This window comes from Aulonocara sp. 'chitande type north' Nkhata Bay, linkage group LG16, assembly GCF_057382095.1.
Source record: "Aulonocara sp. 'chitande type north' Nkhata Bay isolate Kocher_YH1m ecotype deep benthic linkage group LG16, A_spYH_male_GT1.1, whole genome shotgun sequence".
NCBI classification, from domain to species: Eukaryota; Metazoa; Chordata; class Actinopteri; order Cichliformes; family Cichlidae; genus Aulonocara; species Aulonocara sp. 'chitande type north' Nkhata Bay.
The window spans coordinates 1,584,927-1,610,251 of record NC_141359.1 but is presented as its reverse complement, the minus strand read 5'-3'; the positions used below and the strand labels follow the sequence as shown (position 1 = coordinate 1,610,251).

The 25,325-nt window shown below is 38.4% G+C and overlaps 2 protein-coding genes and 1 long non-coding RNA gene across 4 annotated transcripts; all 3 read right to left on the bottom strand.

Moving 5' to 3' along the window:
- Positions 1 to 848: 848 nt before the first annotated feature.
- Positions 849 to 1,704, bottom strand: LOC147310759 (uncharacterized). The gene is made up of 3 exons (XR_015125346.1): positions 1,492 to 1,704; positions 1,357 to 1,413; positions 849 to 924 (listed from the first exon to the last, which is right to left on the bottom strand). It is a non-coding gene; the product is annotated as an uncharacterized LOC147310759 (long non-coding RNA).
- A 6,734-nt stretch (positions 1,705 to 8,438) lies between these two features.
- On the bottom strand, positions 8,439 to 18,573 carry LOC147310758 (uncharacterized). Its single transcript, XM_086267452.1, has 18 exons — positions 18,541 to 18,573; positions 18,223 to 18,324; positions 17,271 to 17,342; positions 17,001 to 17,102; positions 16,048 to 16,119; positions 15,778 to 15,879; positions 14,819 to 14,890; positions 14,549 to 14,650; positions 13,590 to 13,661; positions 13,320 to 13,421; positions 12,375 to 12,446; positions 12,105 to 12,206; positions 11,163 to 11,234; positions 10,893 to 10,994; positions 9,950 to 10,021; positions 9,680 to 9,781; positions 8,736 to 8,807; positions 8,439 to 8,567 (listed from the first exon to the last, which is right to left on the bottom strand). Exons 1-18 carry the CDS (start codon positions 18,571 to 18,573, stop codon positions 8,439 to 8,441), a joined length of 1,554 nt encoding a protein of 517 aa, XP_086123578.1.
- A 352-nt stretch (positions 18,574 to 18,925) lies between these two features.
- On the bottom strand, positions 18,926 to 21,226 carry LOC147310757 (histone-lysine N-methyltransferase set-1-like). Of its 2 annotated transcripts, none has more exons than XM_086267544.1 (4): positions 21,018 to 21,226; positions 20,198 to 20,323; positions 19,952 to 20,114; positions 18,926 to 19,838 (listed from the first exon to the last, which is right to left on the bottom strand). In XM_086267544.1, the coding sequence occupies exons 2-4, from the start codon at positions 20,298 to 20,300 to the stop codon at positions 19,598 to 19,600; spliced, it is 507 nt and encodes a 168-aa protein (XP_086123670.1). In that variant the 5' UTR covers positions 20,301 to 20,323; positions 21,018 to 21,226; the 3' UTR covers positions 18,926 to 19,597. The 2 variants fall into 2 exon arrangements, with proteins under 2 accessions (XP_086123670.1, XP_086123671.1); XM_086267545.1 differs by having other exon boundaries at positions 18,931 to 19,350; positions 19,646 to 19,838; positions 20,198 to 21,226.
- Between the last annotated feature and the right edge of the window lie 4,099 nt (positions 21,227 to 25,325).

The window sequence follows — 25,325 nt, the reverse complement described above, 5'->3', positions numbered from 1 at the left end:
GGTTTAAGTGGACTACCCTTTTGAAAGGACTTAGAGCCAAGGGAGCGAGGTTAAAGTGTTCGAAAAAATCTGAAAAAAATTTGGGTCACTTCAGACCTCATACACTCCCTATAGAAGTCTAGATACACTGATACACACCAACCAGACTCTATTGTGTTTTCTGGAGACATTGTCCACTTGACAACAATGTGTTTTATGAGGTCCAAAAAAAGCAATATTGGGTCTTTAAAGGGACAATGATGTAATATTTAAATAGCTCATCATTACCATGAATACACATCTGACAGGACACAGGATTACTGGAACATCATTTTATTAGTGTTCTTGGATCTGAACATTAATTTTAACCATAAATAAAAAAAGAAATCTATGGACAAAAATGCCCACGCTTCCCACAGAAATATAAAAATATAGAAAACAGAAAAATTAAAAACATTTAAAATGAATTTTAATAGTTTAAAGGTAAATATTAAGGGGAGAAAATATGCATTTATAATTTTTTATTTTAAATATAACCCGTCAAAAAAAACCCTAAATAAATTAAATGTAAAAATTATGAAATACAAACTACTTCTGTATTTAACAAGAACTTTTTTTTCTTTAAACAGAACATCAGTGTTAACAACAATTGGCAATCTGACCAAGATGTAAAACCACAGCTCTCTAAACAGTTATTTTAGTTCATTTTTTTCTGCCTTTTTGCAGTTAATCCTCTGTTTCTTACAAAATCTCTTATGTTTTGAACTGTTCTTCCTGCCAACACCGGATCTTCTACCAATTTGCAATGACTGCATTCATTTTTGGTGGCTAGTTTCCCTTCGTTTATGTGGTCTTTCAAATGCCTCATCACTGCAGCAACCTCAGCCTTGGACCACATGTTTTTGGGAGCTCTTCGGGAATTGTGGGATTGAGCAGCATTTTTCTCTGGAAGATATATAAAGTAGTAGTAGTTAAAACAAACAAAAAACCAAACAAAAAAAACAAAAAACATTTGCTTGTTAAAAGAATGGATGCTACCCTGTACTAACTTCTGAAATGTGTTGCTACCATCAATATCAAAACGAGCTAAAATTCTGTTTGAAAATTTATCAAATTTCTAAAATGAGACAACATTTAGTGTTCCGCTGTGAATAAAAGACTGAATAAAAAGTTGAATAAAAGTCTCTTGATGCATGCTCAATCATCCAGGTAAGTAAATCCCAAAACGTTGATTCTGTTAATCTGGACGTAGCGTTTTCAGTGGGAGAAACATTTTGTCACTCATCCAAGTGACTTTTTGCCACCACTCTGCAGTTTGCCATATGTTGCAAAGTGATGAAACAATAATAAGCTTCGAGAACCAACTGCACCCCTTACCTTCAGAGGGAGCAGCAGTCTCACTTGCTGCAGGCATTGTGAGTAGTCCTTCATCTGCTGATTACACAATTTGATTAAGTTTTAATATTTGTAACAAACATTTTATCCACAGAAACCAAGCTAGTGGTAACTTACCACAATCTACAGTGTCTTGGGGCTGCGCTGTGTTTGTGGAATCAGCTACTGCATGTACAGGCTCACTGGTGCCACACGCCGACATTGTGAGTGATGTGTCATCATCATCTGATTCACTCTCACTGTCCTTTGTTTCAGCATCACTTAATGCAATTTCATCTGAGAAATTGTGGGGGAAAAAAACCAAAAAAACCAAACACATACAACCCCCCCAAAAACTATAATTAATCAGAAATACTAAATTTAGCAGAAATACTATATTAAGCACAAATCCTATGAAAAGCAGAAATAATATGATTAAGCATAAATACTACATTTAGCAGAAATACTATATTAAGCACAAATCTTATAAAAAGCAGAAATACTATATTAAGCACAAATCCTATAAAAGCAGAAATAGTATATTAAGCACAAATCTTTTAAAATAGCAGAAATAGTATGATTTAGCACAATAGTAATAAGTTAAACAGAAAAATTGGAAAAGCAAAATGGACAGCTGAAAAAATGCTGAACATGCTGAGGGTCCCTCAAATATACTTGTTAAATGACAAAAATCTGCAAAAAAATTTATGACAGCCACACAATAACAAATATGTACACATGAGGAAACACACATGCACAGAGAGACACACACACAAGATCCAATTCAGTCAACCAGTCTAACTATATTCAATTTAAATCCTACAATGACATGCTGCCAAATAAGGGCAGGGTCCTCTCTCTCCCACTAAACACACACACACACACACACACACACACACACACACACACACACACACACACACACACACACACACACAAACACACACACACACAGAGGGAGAGAGCTGCCGAATTTAAATCCACCAATCAGAGTGGCTGTTTACGTTTTCCCGCCAAAACAGGTGCATCTTTTTACACACGCAGGACAGAGAGGCACAGGATTATTGCAGCCTATTTCTCATAGTGAGGACTCCCCTCAAACAAATGACCATAATTTCCTAACTGTAGGGGCTAGAGCGGTCATTCTTACACCGTTTTGTTCAGAAGAGATGGGGGAATCTTCCAGTGTTAACAATTTATCATTAAAATATGAATTATTAAAGATATTTGACTTCTAATGGACCATAACTGAGCAGAGCTAAGCAAAAACTGCCTTGACTTGCCCTCAAACAACGCTTTCTAACTCTAAATCTATTTGGAGTATCGATATCATTCTTTCACCGTAAGAGACAGCAGGCTTTGGTGAACAGTCATAGAAATTTTCAGGTCTCTGTGGAAATCCAACAAAAAGTTATGACGAGAGAAAAAAGTGGTTCATTTCCACAGTTTGAAATCTGAAGAAATCTGAGCGACGGACGAATTTCCTACCCTCAAACAAGTCCAACTCATTTCAGAACGGTAATAGGTGAGAAAGAAATTCTTGAATTGTGAGCGTCAGGGGTGTCTGAAGATATTCGGGGACAAGCCTCATGTCTTAAAGTCGCTTCGTTAAGGAGATATGACGATTCGAATATGCCTCTCATTACAGAAATCCAGAGATGATTTTGAACAAGCTCTCCATTGACTTTATATGGAGAGTTTTGAGACCTTGTGTTGGTCTGAGGAGATTTGCGAAAATTCTATAAATCCCACAACAATGATAGTGACATTTTCTGAAAGCCAGCAAAAATACCTACGTTTTGATGTATAATTTGTGGAAGTTGAGTGAAAATTGAGCAAGTAGCAAGAAGTTGTTCGGACATGAAGTGAAAATTGCAAAACCTTCAGTGACACACTGGAAGCCAAGAGCATAGCAACCATAACAACGCATGTATTTTGTGAAAAATCACAATTTTGCAACTGAAAACTTTAAGAGGCATAAAAGTAAAATGGTAAAAGATTTGAAAAAGCTGAATCATACATGAATAGCCCAATAATTTGTGAACATTTTAAAGTTTGAATGGTTTTTCTAGGCGAAAGTATGAGGAAGTAGTTAAGTTTCAAAAACAAGCAAAATTTAGCAGAATTTTGGAAGTTTTCCATTCATTTCAATGGGACAAATTAAAGGAAAAAAGCTTAATATTTTAAAAAGTATAATAGCAAAAAATAGCAAAAATCATAGCGCAAATTAGCAGAAATAGCAGAATAGTTTAAAATTTGAACGGTGAAAATAGCACAAAAATTGTGGAAGTAGTTAAAGGACGAAAAATGAGCAACTTGAAGAATAATAATAATAATAATAACTAGAAAAATTTGCATTTCCTGCGAAAATGCAGTGTGGATGCTTAAAGCTGAAGCTGTATGCAAAAAGTAGCTGAAAAAGCTGAAAAGTTGCAGAAATTGTAAAAACTTTGCAGAAGCAAAAGAAGTTTGCTAAAATGGAATAACTTAGCAGAACTGCAATATCTTAGAGGAAACATAATACTTGGCAGAGATACAATAGCATAGCAGAATTTAGCAGAAATATTGTAACTTACCAGAAACATGATAACTTCTCAAAAATACAAGAATTTAGGAGAAATAGTATAAGATAACAGAAAGAATATATTTAGCCAAAAATACTTAAACATTACAGAAACACTATGATTTAGAAAAATAGTACAACAGAGCAGAAATATTGTGATTTACCAGAGACACTGTGATGAACTATGAATATTGTAATTTTAAATTGAGACTATGTTTTAGCACAAATACTATAAAAAGCAGAAATACTATAATTTAGCAGAAATACCATATTAAGCACAAATCATATAAAAAGCAGAAATACTATATTAAGCACAAATTCTATAAAAAGCAGAAATACTATATTAAGCACAAATCTTATGAAATAGCAGAAACAGTATGATTTAGCACAATAGTAATAAGTTAAACAGAAAAATTGGAAAAGCAAAATCGACAGCTGAAAAAATGCTGAACATGCTGAGGGTCCCTCAAATATACTTGTTAAATGAAAAAATCAGCAAAAAAATGCACAGGGAGAGAGAAGTAAGTTTCTAGGTCAGCCTGGGAGCTGCTGAATTTGAATCCACCAATCAGAGAGCCTGTGTACTTTTTCCCGCCAAAACATGTGCCTCTTTTTACACACGCAGCAGAGAGAGGCACAGGATTATTGCAGCCTATTTCTCATAGTGAGGACTCCCCTCAAACAAATGACCATAATTTCCAAACCGTAGGGGCTAGAGCGGTCATTCTTACACCGTTTTGTTCAGAAGAGATGGGGGAATCTTCCAGTGTTAACAATTTATCATTAAAATGTGAATTTTTAGAGATATACGACATGGATGACTTGTTGACTTAGAAGCCACGAATTCCCCCAATATGCAAATTTGAATGCCTGAGGCCACATATATGATTGGCTGCCTGGGAAGCCGTGCAGGCCCTGATTTGTGGATTTGAATTCCTCAGCCCTCAGATATGATTGGCTGGCTTAGAAGCCATGAAGGCCCCAATATGCAAATTTGAATGCCTCAGGACACATATATGATTGGCTGGGAAACCGTGCAGGCCCTGATTTGAAAATTTGAATGTCTAAGTCCTCACAGAGGATTGGCTGCCTGGGGACCTGGCAGAAATATATAGAAATACTATGATTAAGCATAAATACTACATTTAGTAGAAATACTATGTTTTAGCACAAATACTATAAAAAGCAGAAATACTATAATTTAGCAGAAATACTATATTAAGCACAAATCCTATAATAAGCAGAAATAGCATGATTAGGCACAAATCCTATAAAAAGCAGAAATAGTATGATTAAGCATAAATACTACATTTAGTAGAAATACTATGTTTTAGCACAAATAGTATAAAAAGCAGAAATATTATAATTTAGCACAAATAGTATAAAAAGCATAAATACTACATTTAGTAGAAATACTATGTTTTAGCACAAATAGTATAATAAAGCAGAAATACTATAATTTAGCAGAAATACTGTATTTAGCACAAGTACCGAAAAGTACCAGAAATACTATGATTTAGCAGAATAGCAATAACTTAGAAAATTACAAATATGGAGGCATATTGAAACAGAAATGCAGAGAGGGACACACAAACACAGGCTCTAATCCAGTCAATCAGTCTAACTATATTCAATTTAAATCCTACAATGACATGCTGCCAAATAAGGGTAGGGTTCTCTCTCTCCCACTAAACACACACACACACACACACACACACACACACACACATACGGGTCTATGTGGTATGGCGGGACTATACTACGTCAATCCGCCCGGTGGTGGTTTAAGTGGACTACCCTTTTGAAAGGACTTAGAGCCAAGGGAGCGAGGTTAAAGTGTTCGAAAAAATCTGAAAAAAATTTGGGTCACTTCAGACCTCATACACTCCCTATAGAAGTCTAGATACACTGATACACACCAACCAGACTCTATTGTGTTTTCTGGAGACATTGTCCACTTGACAACAATGTGTTTTATGAGGTCCAAAAAAAGCAATATTGGGTCTTTAAAGGGACAATGATGTAATATTTAAATAGCTCATCATTACCATGAATACACATCTGACAGGACACAGGATTACTGGAACATCATTTTATTAGTGTTCTTGGATCTGAACATTAATTTTAACCATAAATAAAAAAAGAAATCTATGGACAAAAATGCCCACGCTTCCCACAGAAATATAAAAATATAGAAAACAGAAAAATTAAAAACATTTAAAATGAATTTTAATAGTTTAAAGGTAAATATTAAGGGGAGAAAATATGCATTTATAATTTTTTATTTTAAATATAACCCGTCAAAAAAAACCCTAAATAAATTAAATGTAAAAATTATGAAATACAAACTACTTCTGTATTTAACAAGAACTTTTTTTTCTTTAAACAGAACATCAGTGTTAACAACAATTGGCAATCTGACCAAGATGTAAAACCACAGCTCTCTAAACAGTTATTTTAGTTCATTTTTTTCTGCCTTTTTGCAGTTAATCCTCTGTTTCTTACAAAATCTCTTATGTTTTGAACTGTTCTTCCTGCCAACACCGGATCTTCTACCAATTTGCAATGACTGCATTCATTTTTGGTGGCTAGTTTCCCTTCGTTTATGTGGTCTTTCAAATGCCTCATCACTGCAGCAACCTCAGCCTTGGACCACATGTTTTTGGGAGCTCTTCGGGAATTGTGGGATTGAGCAGCATTTTTCTCTGGAAGATATATAAAGTAGTAGTAGTTAAAACAAACAAAAAACCAAACAAAAAAAACAAAAAACATTTGCTTGTTAAAAGAATGGATGCTACCCTGTACTAACTTCTGAAATGTGTTGCTACCATCAATATCAAAACGAGCTAAAATTCTGTTTGAAAATTTATCAAATTTCTAAAATGAGACAACATTTAGTGTTCCGCTGTGAATAAAAGACTGAATAAAAAGTTGAATAAAAGTCTCTTGATGCATGCTCAATCATCCAGGTAAGTAAATCCCAAAACGTTGATTCTGTTAATCTGGACGTAGCGTTTTCAGTGGGAGAAACATTTTGTCACTCATCCAAGTGACTTTTTGCCACCACTCTGCAGTTTGCCATATGTTGCAAAGTGATGAAACAATAATAAGCTTCGAGAACCAACTGCACCCCTTACCTTCAGAGGGAGCAGCAGTCTCACTTGCTGCAGGCATTGTGAGTAGTCCTTCATCTGCTGATTACACAATTTGATTAAGTTTTAATATTTGTAACAAACATTTTATCCACAGAAACCAAGCTAGTGGTAACTTACCACAATCTACAGTGTCTTGGGGCTGCGCTGTGTTTGTGGAATCAGCTACTGCATGTACAGGCTCACTGGTGCCACACGCCGACATTGTGAGTGATGTGTCATCATCATCTGATTCACTCTCACTGTCCTTTGTTTCAGCATCACTTAATGCAATTTCATCTGAGAAATTGTGGGGGAAAAAAACCAAAAAAACCAAACACATACAACCCCCCCAAAAACCTCACATTAACAACGAGATATGACAAAAAACAGAGCAAATACTGGAAATTATAGTACATAGTTTTACTATTTAAGGCCTGCTGCTGGGTTGTTGCCCTCCTATGGCCTACTCCACATCCAGGTAGCACCTCCATGCTCTGGACACTACACTAACAGACACAGCAAACCTTCTTGCCACAGCTCACATTGATGTGCTACGCTAGATGAGCTGCACTACCTGAGCCACTTGTGTGGGTTGTAGACTGTCTCATGCTACCACTAAAATGAAATCACCGCCAGCATTCAAAAGTGACCATAACATCAGCCAGAAAGAATAAGTGCTGAGAAGTGGTCTGTGGTCACCACCTGCAGAACCAGTCCTTTATTATGGTGAATTGACTATAATTTCCACTTGTTGTCTACTCTATTTGCAAAACAGCATGTGAAACTGGTTGTCAGTGTTACTTCCTAAGTGAACAGTTTGATATAACAGAAGTGTGACTGACTTGGAGTAACATCGCATTGTTTAAGTGTTCCCTTTATTATTTTGAGCAGTTTATGTTATGGAATGGGGAATTGAGGACAATCCCAAGTATACCATTTTTACAAGGTCCTGCACCAATGAGGTAATACTACATTTCTTTAATTAGACGTGACCACCCATTAATTAAAAAGGGAGCAGTGTTCATTTCAGCTAGTCTTAACTTGTTGAACTCCATTAATGCTTTTTACTATATAATGTACCTATTCACTAAATGCCTCACCTTTGCACTTATAGCCAAGCCACTTGAGGGAGGAAACCAGTCCCACACACTGAATGCACTTGTCCAAAGATGATATTGTTGTGCACACCAGACGATGATTGTGACACTGTTAGCAAAATATTGCAACATTTATTTGTTTTGGACAGTTGGAAAGGTGTGTTTTCAATTCAGTTGCAGATATCAACTAATAAACTTCGTCCATGTAAATCACATCACACCCAGGTGACTGCCAAACACACACACACACAGCATCCATAAAGAATGATGATAGATTAAATTATTAGTTCATTAAGTGGTACACTGGATTATATTTACCCTTTCAGGCTCTGGATGTTTCAGGTCCAGATCATTGTTTGGAAAGCTGTTTGGTTGCGGCTTTAGGCAGCTCACAGTCTTCTGAATCTGGCTGGTCTCAGTCTTCGTGTGTAACAGATAGAGAATGAAGACAAAAGAACAGTAATCTGACAGTTACTAAAAATGCATCACTCAAGAGGATGAATAGACCATTTCACTATCGGCAAATAGCGTAAGGTACACATCGTGCATGAGAAACATTCATTAAAATCTGTCCTAGGTCAATGTTACCTCTTCAAAATCTTGCACTGAAGAAGAATGCATGGCTTCTGAGCCTTGCTGAGGCATTTCTTCATCAAGATCCTGCAACAAAGAAAAGATGGCACAAAGATTAGACCAAGTGCTCTTCTTGCAACTGTACTGGGCAGGCCTGTGCTTCTGTTTTTAATTTGCATGTGTGTGTGTGTGTGTGTGGGGGGGGGGGGGGGCTTTCCACTCAAGAAATGTTTTCTTCTGAAAAAAATACTGGCTACAATAATTAACAACTGATTCCTTTGCAATCATCCATCCTCTTCCACTTATCCTTATCAGGATTGTGGGGTAGCAGTTTTGGGGCCTATACCAGCTACCATAGGGCAGTACAACCTGGACAGATCACCAGTCTAACATGGAAGGACAAGCATTTGCATTCACACCAAAGGGCAGTTTTGAATCACCAGTTAACCTAACCCCATAAGCTACATCTTTGGACTGTGGGAAGAAGCCAGAGTACACAGCGAGAGAGCCCATACACTACCAGCAGTAAAAAGTGCCTAAAACAAGTTAAGTTGTATAGTACTATCTATCTTAATGTTCAAGCCTGAGTTTCAAACCACATAGAAACAAAGCACATGCAGTCAGTTCTGCATGCTGTAGGTCAAACTGTCAAGAAATACGAGAAGACCCCTCCTAAAACCAGAGTGATGTCACCATGAAGCAAACTTTGACGGAGTCCCCCAATAACAGTGTGGTCCTCCTAAGTCACATTTGGGTGGTTAACACACACACACACACTCAGATGTTATCCAGACTTGCACTTTGAAACAATGAAAAGGACCTACAAGCCACAGTCCATGTAAATCACATCACACCCAGGTGACTGCCAAACACACACACACACACACACACAGCATCCATAAGGAATGATGATAGATTAAATTATTAGTTCATTAAGTGGTACACTGGATTATATTTACCCTTTCAGGCTCTGGATGTTTCAGGTCCAGATCATTGTTTGGAAAGCTGTTTGGTTGCGGCTTTAGGCAGCTCACAGTCTTCTGAATCTGGCTGGTCTCAGTCTTCGTGTGTAACAGATAGAGAATGAAGACAAAAGAACAGTAATCTGACAGTTACTAAAAATGCATCACTCAAGAGGATGAATAAACCATTTCACTATCGGCAAATAGCGTAAGGTACACATCGTGCATGAGAAACATTCATTAAAATCTGTCCTAGGTCAATGTTACCTCTTCAAAATCTTGCACTGAAGAAGAATGCATGGCTTCTGAGCCTTGCTGAGGCATTTCTTCATCAAGATCCTGCAACAAAGAAAAGATGGCACAAAGATTAGACCAAGTGCTCTTCTTGCAACTGTACTGGGCAGGCCTGTGCTTCTGTTTTTAATTTGCATGTGTGTGTGTGTGTGGGGGGGGGGGGGGCTTTCCACTCAAGAAATGTTTTCTTCTGAAAAAAATACTGGCTACAATAATTAACAACTGATTCCTTTGCAATCATCCATCCTCTTCCACTTATCCTTATCAGGATTGTGGGGTAGCAGTTTTGGGGCCTATACCAGCTACCATAGGGCAGTACAACCTGGACAGATCACCAGTCTAACATGGAAGGACAAGCATTTGCATTCACACCAAAGGGCAGTTTTGAATCACCAGTTAACCTAACCCCATAAGCTACATCTTTGGACTGTGGGAAGAAGCCAGAGTACACAGCCAGAGAGAGCCCATGCACTAAAGCAGTAAAAAGTGCCTAAAACAAGTTAAGAAGTTGTATAGTACTATCTATCTTAATGTTCAAGCCTGAGTTTCAAACCACATAGAAACAAAGCACATGCAGTCAGTTCTGCATGCTGTAGGTCAAACTGTCAAGAAATACGAGAAGACCCCTCCTAAAACCAGAGTGATGTCACCATGAAGCAAACTTTGACGGAGTCCCCCAATAACAGTGTGGTCCTCCTAAGTCACATTTGGGTGGTTAACACACACACACACACTCAGATGTTATCCAGACTTGCACTTTGAAACAATGAAAAGGACCTACAAGCCACAGTCCATGTAAATCACATCACACCCAGGTGACTGCCAAACACACACACACACACACACACAGCATCCATAAGGAATGATGATAGATTAAATTATTAGTTCATTAAGTGGTACACTGGATTATATTTACCCTTTCAGGCTCTGGATGTTTCAGGTCCAGATCATTGTTTGGAAAGCTGTTTGGTTGCGGCTTTAGGCAGCTCACAGTCTTCTGAATCTGGCTGGTCTCAGTCTTCGTGTGTAACAGATAGAGAATGAAGACAAAAGAACAGTAATCTGACAGTTACTAAAAATGCATCACTCAAGAGGATGAATAAACCATTTCACTATCGGCAAATAGCGTAAGGTACACATCGTGCATGAGAAACATTCATTAAAATCTGTCCTAGGTCAATGTTACCTCTTCAAAATCTTGCACTGAAGAAGAATGCATGGCTTCTGAGCCTTGCTGAGGCATTTCTTCATCAAGATCCTGCAACAAAGAAAAGATGGCACAAAGATTAGACCAAGTGCTCTTCTTGCAACTGTACTGGGCAGGCCTGTGCTTCTGTTTTTAATTTGCATGTGTGTGTGTGTGTGGGGGGGGGGGGGGGCTTTCCACTCAAGAAATGTTTTCTTCTGAAAAAAATACTGGCTACAATAATTAACAACTGATTCCTTTGCAATCATCCATCCTCTTCCACTTATCCTTATCAGGATTGTGGGGTAGCAGTTTTGGGGCCTATACCAGCTACCATAGGGCAGTACAACCTGGACAGATCACCAGTCTAACATGGAAGGACAAGCATTTGCATTCACACCAAAGGGCAGTTTTGAATCACCAGTTAACCTAACCCCATAAGCTACATCTTTGGACTGTGGGAAGAAGCCAGAGTACACAGCCAGAGAGAGCCCATGCACTAAAGCAGTAAAAAGTGCCTAAAACAAGTTAAGAAGTTGTATAGTACTATCTATCTTAATGTTCAAGCCTGAGTTTCAAACCACATAGAAACAAAGCACATGCAGTCAGTTCTGCATGCTGTAGGTCAAACTGTCAAGAAATACGAGAAGACCCCTCCTAAAACCAGAGTGATGTCACCATGAAGCAAACTTTGACGGAGTCTCCCAATAACAGTGTGGTCCTCCTAAGTCACATTTGGGTGGTTAACACACACACACACACACACACTCAGATGTTATCCAGACTTGCACTTTGAAACAATGAAAAGGACCTACAAGCCACAGTCCATGTAAATCACATCACACCCAGGTGACTGCCAAACACACACACACACAGCATCCATAAGGAATGATGATAGATTAAATTATTAGTTCATTAAGTGGTACACTGGATTATATTTACCCTTTCAGGCTCTGGATGTTTCAGGTCCAGATCATTGTTTGGAAAGCTGTTTGGTTGCGGCTTTAGGCAGCTCACAGTCTTCTGAATCTGGCTGGTCTCAGTCTTCGTGTGTAACAGATAGAGAATGAAGACAAAAGAACAGTAATCTGACAGTTACTAAAAATGCATCACTCAAGAGGATGAATAAACCATTTCACTATCGGCAAATAGCGTAAGGTACACATCGTGCATGAGAAACATTCATTAAAATCTGTCCTAGGTCAATGTTACCTCTTCAAAATCTTGCACTGAAGAAGAATGCATGGCTTCTGAGCCTTGCTGAGGCATTTCTTCATCAAGATCCTGCAACAAAGAAAAGATGGCACAAAGATTAGACCAAGTGCTCTTCTTGCAACTGTACTGGGCAGGCCTGTGCTTCTGTTTTTAATTTGCATGTGTGTGTGTGTGTGGGGGGGGGGGGGGCTTTCCACTCAAGAAATGTTTTCTTCTGAAAAAAATACTGGCTACAATAATTAACAACTGATTCCTTTGCAATCATCCATCCTCTTCCACTTATCCTTATCAGGATTGTGGGGTAGCAGTTTTGGGGCCTATACCAGCTACCATAGGGCAGTACAACCTGGACAGATCACCAGTCTAACATGGAAGGACAAGCATTTGCATTCACACCAAAGGGCAGTTTTGAATCACCAGTTAACCTAACCCCATAAGCTACATCTTTGGACTGTGGGAAGAAGCCAGAGTACACAGCCAGAGAGAGCCCATGCACTAAAGCAGTAAAAAGTGCCTAAAACAAGTTAAGAAGTTGTATAGTACTATCTATCTTAATGTTCAAGCCTGAGTTTCAAAAAATTTCAACATAGAAACAAAGCACATGCAGTCAGTTCTGCATGCTGTAGGTCAAACTGTCAAGACATACGAGAAGACCCCTCCTAAAACCAGAGTGATGTCACCATGAAGCAAACTTTGACGGAGTCCCCCAATAACAGTGTGGTCCTCCTAAGTCACATTTGGGTGGTTAACACACACACACACACACACTCAGATGTTATCCAGACTTGCACTTTGAAACAATGAAAAGGACCTACAAGCCACGGTCCATGTAAATCACATCACACCCAGGTGACTGCCAAACACACACACACACAGCATCCATAAAGAATGATGATAGATTAAATTATTAGTTCATTAAGTGGTACACTGGATTATATTTACCCTTTCAGGCTCTGGATGTTTCAGGTCCAGATCATTGTTTGGAAAGCTGTTTGGTTGCGGCTTTAGGCAGCTCACAGTCTTCTGAATCTGGCTGGTCTCAGTCTTCGTGTGTAACAGATAGAGAATGAAGACAAAAGAACAGTAATCTGACAGTTACTAAAAATGCATCACTCAAGAGGATGAATAGACCATTTCACTATCGGCAAATAGCGTAAGGTACACATCGTGCATGAGAAACATTCATTAAAATCTGTCCTAGGTCAATGTTACCTCTTCAAAATCTTGCACTGAAGAAGAATGCATGGCTTCTGAGCCTTGCTGAGGCATTTCTTCATCAAGATCCTGCAACAAAGAAAAGATGGCACAAAGATTAGACCAAGTGCTCTTCTTGCAACTGTACTGGGCAGGCCTGTGCTTCTGTTTTTAATTTGCATGTGTGTGTGTGTGTGTGTGGGGGGTGGGGGGTGGGGGGGGGGCTTTCCACTCAAGAAATGTTTTCTTCTGAAAAAAATACTGGCTACAATAATTAACAACTGATTCCTTTGCAATCATCCATCCTCTTCCACTTATCCTTATCAGGATTGTGGGGTAGCAGTTTTGGGGCCTATACCAGCTACCATAGGGCAGTACAACCTGGACAGATCACCAGTCTAACATGGAAGGACAAGCATTTGCATTCACACCAAAGGGCAGTTTTGAATCACCAGTTAACCTAACCCCATAAGCTACATCTTTGGACTGTGGGAAGAAGCCAGAGTACACAGCCAGAGAGAGCCCATGCACTAAAGCAGTAAAAAGTGCCTAAAACAAGTTAAGAAGTTGTATAGTACTATCTATCTTAATGTTCAAGCCTGAGTTTCAAAAAATTTCAACATAGAAACAAAGCACATGCAGTCAGTTCTGCATGCTGTAGGTCAAACTGTCAAGACATACGAGAAGACCCCTCCTAAAACCAGAGTGATGTCACCATGAAGCAAACTTTGACGGAGTCCCCCAATAACAGTGTGGTCCTCCTAAGTCACATTTGGGTGGTTAACACACACACACACACACACTCAGATGTTATCCAGACTTGCACTTTGAAACAATGAAAAGGACCTACAAGCCACGGTCCATGTAAATCACATCACACCCAGGTGACTGCCAAACACACACACACACAGCATCCATAAAGAATGATGATAGATTAAATTATTAGTTCATTAAGTGGTACACTGGATTATATTTACCCTTTCAGGCTCTGGATGTTTCAGGTCCAGATCATTGTTTGGAAAGCTGTTTGGTTGCGGCTTTAGGCAGCTCACAGTCTTCTGAATCTGGCTGGTCTCAGTCTTCGTGTGTAACAGATAGAGAATGAAGACAAAAGAACAGTAATCTGACAGTTACTAAAAATGCATCACTCAAGAGGATGAATAGACCATTTCACTATCGGCAAATAGCGTAAGGTACACATCGTGCATGAGAAACATTCATTAAAATCTGTCCTAGGTCAATGTTACCTCTTCAAAATCTTGCACTGAAGAAGAATGCATGGCTTCTGAGCCTTGCTGAGGCATTTCTTCATCAAGATCCTGCAACAAAGAAAAGATGGCACAAAGATTAGACCAAGTGCTCTTCTTGCAACTGTACTGGGCAGGCCTGTGCTTCTGTTTTTAATTTGCATGTGTGTGTGTGTGTGTGTGGGGGGTGGGGGGTGGGGGGGGGGCTTTCCACTCAAGAAATGTTTTCTTCTGAAAAAAATACTGGCTACAATAATTAACAACTGATTCCTTTGCAATCATCCATCCTCTTCCACTTATCCTTATCAGGATTGTGGGGTAGCAGTTTTGGGGCCTATACCAGCTACCATAGGGCAGTACAACCTGGACAGATCACCAGTCTAACATGGAAGGACAAGCATTTGCATTCACACCAAAGGGCAGTTTTGAATCACCAGTTAACCTAACCCCATAAGCTACATCTTTGGACTGTGGGAAGAAGCCAGAGTACACAGCCAGAGAGAGCCCATGCACTAAAGCAGTAAAAAGTGCCTAAAACAAGTTAAGAAGTTGTATAGTACTATCTATCTTAATGTTCAAGCCTGAGTTTCAAAAAATTTCAACATAGAAACAAAGCACATGCAGTCAGTTCTGCATGCTGTAGGTCAAACTGTCAAGACATACGAGAAGACCCCTCCTAAAACCAGAGTGATGTCACCATGAAGCAAACTTTGACGGAGTCCCCCAATAACAGTGTGGTCCTCCTAAGTCACATTTGGGTGGTTAACACACACACACACACACACTCAGATGTTATCCAGACTTGCACTTTGAAACAATGAAAAGGACCTACAAGCCACGGTCCATGTAAATCACATCACACCCAGGTGACTGCCAAACACACACACACACAGCATCCATAAAGAATGATGATAGATTAAATTATTAGTTCATTAAGTGGTACACTGGATTATATTTACCCTTTCAGGCTCTGGATGTTTCAGGTCCAGATCATTGTTTGGAAAGCTGTTTGGTTGCGGCTTTAGGCAGCTCACAGTCTTCTGAATCTGGCTGGTCTCAGTCTTCGTGTGTAACAGATAGAGAATGAAGACAAAAGAACAGTAATCTGACAGTTACTAAAAATGCATCACTCAAGAGGATGAATAGACCATTTCACTATCGGCAAATAGCGTAAGGTACACATCGTGCATGAGAAACATTCATTAAAATCTGTCCTAGGTCAATGTTACCTCTTCAAAATCTTGCACTGAAGAAGAATGCATGGCTTCTGAGCCTTGCTGAGGCATTTCTTCATCAAGATCCTGCAACAAAGAAAAGATGGCACAAAGATTAGACCAAGTGCTCTTCTTGCAACTGTACTGGGCAGGCCTGTGCTTCTGTTTTTAATTTGCATGTGTGTGTGTGTGGGGGGGGTGGGGGGTGGGGGGGGGGCTTTCCACTCAAGAAATGTTTTCTTCTGAAAAAAATACTGGCTACAATAATTAACAACTGATTCCTTTGCAATCATCCATCCTCTTCCACTTATCCTTATCAGGATTGTGGGGTAGCAGTTTTGGGGCCTATACCAGCTACCATAGGGCAGTACAACCTGGACAGATCACCAGTCTAACATGGAAGGACAAGCATTTGCATTCACACCAAAGGGCAGTTTTGAATCACCAGTTAACCTAACCCCATAAGCTACATCTTTGGACTGTGGGAAGAAGCCAGAGTACACAGCCAGAGAGAGCCCATGCACTAAAGCAGTAAAAAGTGCCTAAAACAAGTTAAGAAGTTGTATAGTACTATCTATCTTAATGTTCAAGCCTGAGTTTCAAAAAATTTCAACATAGAAACAAAGCACATGCAGTCAGTTCTGCATGCTGTAGGTCAAACTGTCAAGACATACGAGAAGACCCCTCCTAAAACCAGAGTGATGTCACCATGAAGCAAACTTTGACGGAGTCCCCCAATAACAGTGTGGTCCTCCTAAGTCACATTTGGGTGGTTAACACACACACACACACACTCAGATGTTATCCAGACTTGCACTTTGAAACAATGAAAAGGACCTACAAGCCACGGTCCATGTAAATCACATCACACCCAGGTGACTGCCAAACACACACACACACAGCATCCATAAAGAATGATGATAGATTAAATTATTAGTTCATTAAGTGGTACACTGGATTATATTTACCCTTTCAGGCTCTGGATGTTTCAGGTCCAGATCATTGTTTGGAAAGCTGTTTGGTTGCGGCTTTAGGCAGCTCACAGTCTTCTGAATCTGGCTGGTCTCAGTCTTCGTGTGTAACAGATAGAGAATGAAGACAAAAGAACAGTAATCTGACAGTTACTAAAAATGCATCACTCAAGAGGATGAATAGACCATTTCACTATCGGCAAATAGCGTAAGGTACACATCGTGCATGAGAAACATTCATTAAAATCTGTCCTAGGTCAATGTTACCTCTTCAAAATCTTGCACTGAAGAAGAATGCATGGCTTCTGAGCCTTGCTGAGGCATTTCTTCATCAAGATCCTGCAACAAAGAAAAGATGGCACAAAGATTAGACCAAGTGCTCTTCTTGCAACTGTACTGGGCAGGCCTGTGCTTCTGTTTTTAATTTGCATGTGTGTGTGTGTGTGGGGGGGGGGGGGGGGGGGGGGGCTTTCCACTCAAGAAATGTTTTCTTCTGAAAAAAATACTGGCTACAATAATTAACAACTGATTCCTTTGCAATCATCCATCCTCTTCCACTTATCCTTATCAGGATTGTGGGGTAGCAGTTTTGGGGCCTATACCAGCTACCATAGGGCAGTACAACCTGGACAGATCACCAGTCTAACATGGAAGGACAAGCATTTGCATTCACACCAAAGGGCAGTTTTGAATCACCAGTTAACCTAACCCCATAAGCTACATCTTTGGACTGTGGGAAGAAGCCAGAGTACACAGCCAGAGAGAGCCCATGCACTAAAGCAGTAAAAAGTGCCTAAAACAAGTTAAGAAGTTGTATAGTACTATCTATCTTAATGTTCAAGCCTGAGTTTCAAAAAATTTCAACATAGAAACAAAGCACATGCAGTCAGTTCTGCATGCTGTAGGTCAAACTGTCAAGACATACGAGAAGACCCCTCCTAAAACCAGAGTGATGTCACCATGAAGCAAACTTTGACGGAGTCCCCCAATAACAGTGTGGTCCTCCTAAGTCACATTTGGGTGGTTAACACACACACACACACACTCAGATGTTATCCAGACTTGCACTTTGAAACAATGAAAAGGACCTACAAGCCACGGTCCATGTAAATCACATCACACCCAGGTGACTGCCAAACACACACACACACAGCATCCATAAAGAATGATGATAGATTAAATTATTAGTTCATTAAGTGGTACACTGGATTATATTTACCCTTTCAGGCTCTGGATGTTTCAGGTCCAGATCATTGTTTGGAAAGCTGTTTGGTTGCGGCTTTAGGCAGCTCACAGTCTTCTGAATCTGGCTGGTCTCCGTCTTCGTGTGTAACAGATAGAAAATGAATATACAGTGCATTTTTGAAGAGGATTTTGAAACATTAAATAAACTGTATGAGAAAGATAAGTTTCAAGCTATTGTCTTTAAAATATTCACTGTCATGTATAGAGAATTTAAGGCCCTATGATTAAGAGACAAATAGTCAGTGTGATTTCTTTATTTTTTAAGCCATTGCTAAAGGAGTAAAACAATCACCTGTAGCAGCAACGAACTGTCACTAGGGCCCATTTATCTTCGAGGGACAAAATTTAAAATGAATCTAACTAAAGAGGCTACACAGCAAAATCTCCAGTGTTAAATTAACACTAGAGAGTGTCTATATGGGTCCACACAACACTGTTGAGTGTTGAATTAACACTTTTGACAGTGTTATATGTTTAAAAGTAACCTAGTCAGTTTTGAAGATTAACAAAGACTAACACTGAGCAGTGCTGATTTTCTAACACTGGAATATTTCTAACATTTTGAGTTATTTTCCAGTGTTAGAAAATCAGCACTGCTCAGTGTTAGCCATTGTTAATCTTCAAAACTGACTAGGTTACTTTTAAACATATAACACTGTCAAAAGTGTTAATTTAACACTCAACAGTGTTGTATTTAACACTCAGAGGTGTGGACCCTTATAGACACTCTCCAGTGTTAATTTAACACTGGAGATTTTGCTGTGTAGAATCACATTAAACATCAATCACTGTTAAAATTTAGAAACCGAAAGCCATTTTTTATTTCTGCATACCTGCTGATATTTTTTTAGTGCTTTTAGAGGGCTTTGATGTGGCAGCCATCACAATTGCCTGTTTTCCATTAGTACCTACCCCTGTTTTTCCAGTAGGTTATAGTACCATGTAGTTTTTCAGTAACTACTGCACCAAGGTTCCAAGTGATCCAAAGTGATCAGAAAATTTGACATAGACTGAATGCCACCAGGTGGCTGGTCAATGGTGTCACTCGATAAGTTATGAGTGCGCCTCCTTCGTGAAAATCCAAGCCATCATTTTTGAAACTCTGAAATGTTTGAAATAGCGACCAAAATTAACAGCGTGATCCCTGAATTGAACACTAAAGTATAGACTGAGCAGCAGGCATTTTGTCACCTTGACGTCCATGCTTGCTGTGGCATTTATATCACTGGATGCTCGGCTGCATTGCTATAGTTACCCCAGGCACAGTAGGTGATACTCAATTTCAGTGAAAAACTAGATGCCGTAAGTCACGTTAAGCCAATTTGAGTAGGTACAAATGTAAAAATGGCTTAGGGTATGCAATTTATCAGTTCCAAAAAGTACAATTGTAGAAATACCTTGCATCTCCAGAGCCAATCCGAGTCACCATAATTATAGTCTATTTCTTCACCTGGACTTATGTCTCTGCTTGCAAATAAGCATAGATGGGGCTTTCCATTGATATTTAATATTTTCATCTTAGCACTTGGACTGATGTGGTTGTCGTTGACAAGTCTGCCTAATGACCCATCTTCTTGAGATGCATCCACACTGTGGGGTTAGGCAAAAAAGTATTAGCTTAACTAGTTAGGAAGCTTTTTTTTCATAAATCAAAAGCAATGTGTAATTTAATCTTAATCAAACTACACTGATATAATACGCACCACCAGAGTTTTCCATCAAACTTGAATTCAAACATGAACACCTTCAGGCTGTCATGATAAACTCTGTGTCTCCGCTCACATTCTTCTTTTGTTATGAGTTTACCTCTGTATTCCAAAAGAAAGTCTCCTTTTTGGAATGGAACAGTCGTGAAAATGCCCCGACCTGAATTGCAGAGGCATACCAAGTGAGTGACAAAAGACAAAGTGACAAACTCCAAATCTAATCCAAACTAAAGACCAACTTACCTTTGAAGGCATTTATGTAGTGGATATCAAGTCCCAGTTTGTCCCTTCCAGCAGAAACATGACAGACTGCATCCTCCCGTGGAGGAATGCGTCTCCTTCGCATGTTCTCCTGTACGTTTTGATTGGCTGTATTACCAAAGCATATAAAGTATTACGATTATCGTCATCATTGTCATCATCATCAGTAGTAGCAGAACTAGCAGTAGTGTAGTTTACAGCATAAACACAGCTGACTTATTCATAGTGCTAATTTATGCCTTCTTTTAAAATGTTAAAGGCCTAGTACTCAAAATGGCGACATGTGACATTTCTGTAATGGCGACTGCAGAGAGTGATACAAGTACTGAGAAAGCTTAGGCATCAAAACTGTAAGAAGTTTTTTCTTCAGGCATATAAATAAATACACGACTAAATACACTTATACCCTTGCTTTTATTTTAGGGCTGTCAGCAGAATGGACAGACATTGGACAAACTGCCCGAAATTAGCTAACAGCGACATCAGGGATTTTGACTCAGACTGCGCTGGTTTAATTGTTAATCGCGTTAGTCGCGATGTCGGCATTAACACGTTTAAGCCACAATAATGCTTTAACACCGAGTAAATCCTAACACGGGTTAGCCCGCTTTATCGCGTTGACGCGGTTAGTCGTCAGCCCTATTTTATTTACTCAATGACAAACGCTGGGGCCGTTTTACTTCTTCAAAGACTCACTAACAGTCCATAAAGCATAAATTAAACCAGTTTAATATAGGCCTGTGCACCTATAATTTCATATAGTATTAAAGTCATGGTGCATTTTACATTAAAAAAGGCTTACCTTTGTGTTTTTAATCCGTCTTCGTATTGCCGTCGACATACACTTGTTAAAGGGCACGCGCGCGAAAGTTGTGGCGCCGTTTCCTGTAGGTACCGCCTATATATATAGCCTACCAATCACAATGACTTCCGGCCGTGTGTATTGAAAATGTGTATTAAATTGCAGTACCTACACACATCCACTCTAACTCGAAACGTCGCTGTGCAATACACTGGAATACACAAAAATAAGGTGAGGGGTATAGGTGGACTTTTAAGAAAATCAGAAAATCTTTTAATTATAGTTTAATAAATGAATTTACACTACAGTTTAAGCAAATACAGGTCAAAAGATAAATAATGACCTCATAAGAAGTAGAAAAAATTATTATTTAGACACTTAAAAATGCATTTACAAGTCATGTTTTAGGGGGACACATGAATACACAGCAAAAAGTCGAAATGTCCCCGGAGCCCAGGTACAGCGCAGGTCAAATGTCAATCCATACCACATAGACGCACTCACACACACACACACACACACACACACACACACACACACAGACAGACACAGAGGGAGAGAGCTGCCGAATTTAAATCCACCAATCAGAGTGGCTGTTTACGTTTTCCCGCCAAAACAGGTGCATCTTTTTACACACGCAGCACAGAGAGGCACAGGATTATTGCAGCCTATTTCTCATAGTGAGGACTCCCCTCAAACAAATGACCATAATTTCCTAACCGTAGGGTCTAGAATGGTCATTCTTACACCGTTTTGTTCAGAAGAGATGGGGGAATCTTCCAGTGTTAACAATTTATCATTAAAATATGAATTATTAAAGATATTTGACTTGTAATGCACCATAACTGAGTAGAGCGAAGCAAAAACTGCCTTGACTTGCCCTCAAACAACGCTTTCTAACTCTAAATCTATTTTGAGTATCGATATCATTCTTTCACCGTAAGAGACAGCAGGCTTTGGTGAACAATCATGGAAATTTTCAGGTCTCTGTGGAAATCCAACAAAAAGTTATGACGAGAGAAAAAAGTGGTTCATTTCCACAGTTTGAAATCTGAAGAAATCTGAGCGAGGGACAAATTTCCTACCCTCAAACAAGTCCAATTCATTTCAGAACGGTAATAGGTAAGAAAGAAATTCTTGAATTGTGAGCGTCAGGAGTGTCTGAAGATATACCGGGACAAACCTCATGTCTTAAAGTCGCTTCGTTAAGGAGATATGACGATTCGAATATGCCTCTCATTACAGAAATCCAGCGATGATTTTGAACAAGCTCTCCATTGACTTTATATGGAGAGTTTTGAGACCTTGTGTTGGTCTGAGGAGATTTGCGAAAATTCTATAAATCCCACAACAATGATAGTGACATTTCCTGAAAGCCAGCAAAAATACCTACGTTTTGATGTATAATTTGTGGAAGTTGAGTGAAAATTGAGCAAGTAGCAAGAAGTTGTTCGGACGTGAAGTGAAAATTGCAAAAGCTTCAGTGGCACACTGGAAGCCAAGAGCATAGCAACCATTACAACGCATGTATTTTGTGAAAAATCACAATTGTGCAACTCAAAACTTTAAGAGGCATAAAAGTAAAACAGTAAAAGATTTGAAAAAGCTGAATCATACCTGAATAGCCCAATAATTTGTGAACATTTTAAAGTTTGAATGGTTGTTCTAGGCGAAAGTATGAGGAAGTAGTTAAGTTTCAAAAAAGAGCAAATTTTAGCAGAATTTTGGAAGTTTTCCATTCATTTCAATGGGACAAATTAAAGGAAAAAAGTGGAATATTTTAAAAAGTATAATAGCAAAAAATAGCAAAAATCATAGCGATGTTTAGCAGAAATAGCAGAATAGTATAAAATTTGAATGGTGAAAATAGCATAAAAATTGTGGAAGTAGTTAAGTGCCAAAGAAAGCAGAAAAAGTGGCAACTAGAATAATAATAATAAAAATAAAGAATAAAGAGAAACAGGAACTCAATAGTGTGGATGCTTAAAGCATCCACACAATAATAATAATAAAGAATAAAGAGAAACAGGAACTCAATAGTGTGGATGCTTAAAGCATCCACACAATAATAATAACTAGAAAAATTTGCATTTCCTGCGAAAATGCAGTGTGGATGCTTAAAGCTGAAGCTGTATGCAAAAAGTAGCTGAAAAAGCTGAAAAGTTGCAGAAATTGTAAAAACTTTGCAGAAGCAAAAGAACTTTGCTAAAATGTAATAACTTAGCAGAACTGCAATCACTTAGAGGAAACTGTAAAGCTGAAGCTGTCTGCTGAAAATAGTTGAAAATAGCTGAAGAAGCTGAAGAAATCAAACTCAGTGTTTAAAAAGTTGCTGAAATTTTAATAACTTTGCAGAACAATATCAAGTTAAGAAAAATGTAATAACTTAGCAGAAATGCAATCATTTAGAATAACATAACTTAACATAACATAACACAACAAACAAAAGTAGTGTAACCTAGCAGAAATAATATAATTTAGTAGAAAATTAAAAACTTTGCAGAAATATTACAACTTATCAGAACTGCTAGAAATTTGCAGAAATGTAATAATTAGGCAAAACTGTCAACAGATAACAGCTGAAAATGCTGAAGTAACCTCAAAGTTACTTGTTTAACTGTGAAAAATTACCAAAAACATTAGAAAAGGAAGAAAACATGCCGGCAGATAAACTAATGTGGAACAAAACCAAGGTAAAATTGCGGAGTTTGCACAGCTGGTGAAATCTAAAAATGGCAAAAAAACAAACAAAAGCAAAACCCACACAAACAACATTTAGGTAATAAATGCACAAGATGCTGCGGTCAGAGATTAAAACACCCAAAAATAATGTTATTAAAATGCCAAAAAGTGGCAGAAAGTTTAGAAAGTAGAAAACCAGTAGTAGAAAAGTAGAACATTCAAATATTTTTAGAAACATATGATACAAAATTTTTACTCAGTTGTTTCCAATGATTGCAATAATGGCATAAAGAAATAAAAATACCATTTGGGACAAACAGAAAAATATTAATAGAAAATGCAAATCAAATTAATCTAAAATCTATACAAACAATTGAAGCATCTGTTGGAATTGTGAACATATCCTTGTTTGCCATGTTTACGTTTATGGCCCTAAGATGCGCAGACACATGATAGGCTATTAACTGCAAAAATATACACATATATAGTAAGTGAGAGACAAAAATATATCCTCTGATTTGCTGGAGTTTTGTGTAAATACCATTTGGCAAGGATAAACAACATGTTCCTATGCCACATTAAAATTTTCACAAGCTTCATTTTTTCAATTAGTTTACAGTTTCTTGATTTAATGATAAATATGGTACCAATCTACAAAATACTGTCAAAATGAAGTCCACATTGTGATATATTTGAGGTGTGGAGAGTCACACAGCTGAACAATCGATTTGCATATTTAAAGAAACAAGGATCAAATAAAGAACATTGTTGTGGAATAAATTACAGTGAAAAATAATCACTGCTTTGCGTTAGAGAGTGACTTATGATGAGGTATTAATTTTCTTAACTTTACCTCTAACAGCTTTTCACATAGTGCTGTGACCAGGGTGAAATCCATCATAAAGTAACTGTAAACAGTAGAACCATTAGCATGAATGTTATGGTTCTACTCTGATCAAAACTCAAGTCAGCTGTGTGACCAGATATAAAATGATAAAGAGGAACACATATAAATGGATGTGACCTTTATGAACTTTTCAAAATGACTTTATATGTCTGACCCATTATCTATATATATATTAGACCAGCAGTCCCCAACCCCCGGGCCTAGGACCGGTACCAGTCCGTGAGTCGTTTGGTACCGGGCCGCGAAAGTTGAGGCTCAGGTGTGAAATGTATAGTTTTCAGGGTTTTTATCGGTTTTCAGCGTTATTTTGTTAACGTTTTTATCGTTTACTCGGTTTTCCTGGGTCTTTTCACGTGTGTTATGAATAAATTTTCTTTTTTTCGGTACCGGTACTAGTTTTATTTTGTTATATTTATCCGCGACACCTTAAAGGCCGGTCCATGAAAATATTGTCGGGCATAAACCGGTCCGTGGCGCAAAAAAGGTTGGGGACCTGTATTAGAGCAGATGTGGAAAACCACTGTTAGACTTACTCTATACTAATGTAGTTACTGACACCCCATACTAAGGCAGGATTCATACAAACACACATTATTTATTCTCTTAAACACTTTCTTTTTTCACATTTTGAGATTGTGTAATTTCTAAAAAGAATACATGTAATGGTTCAATAGATATAGTTATTTAAATGTCCATAATAATCACATGATCATTTTTGT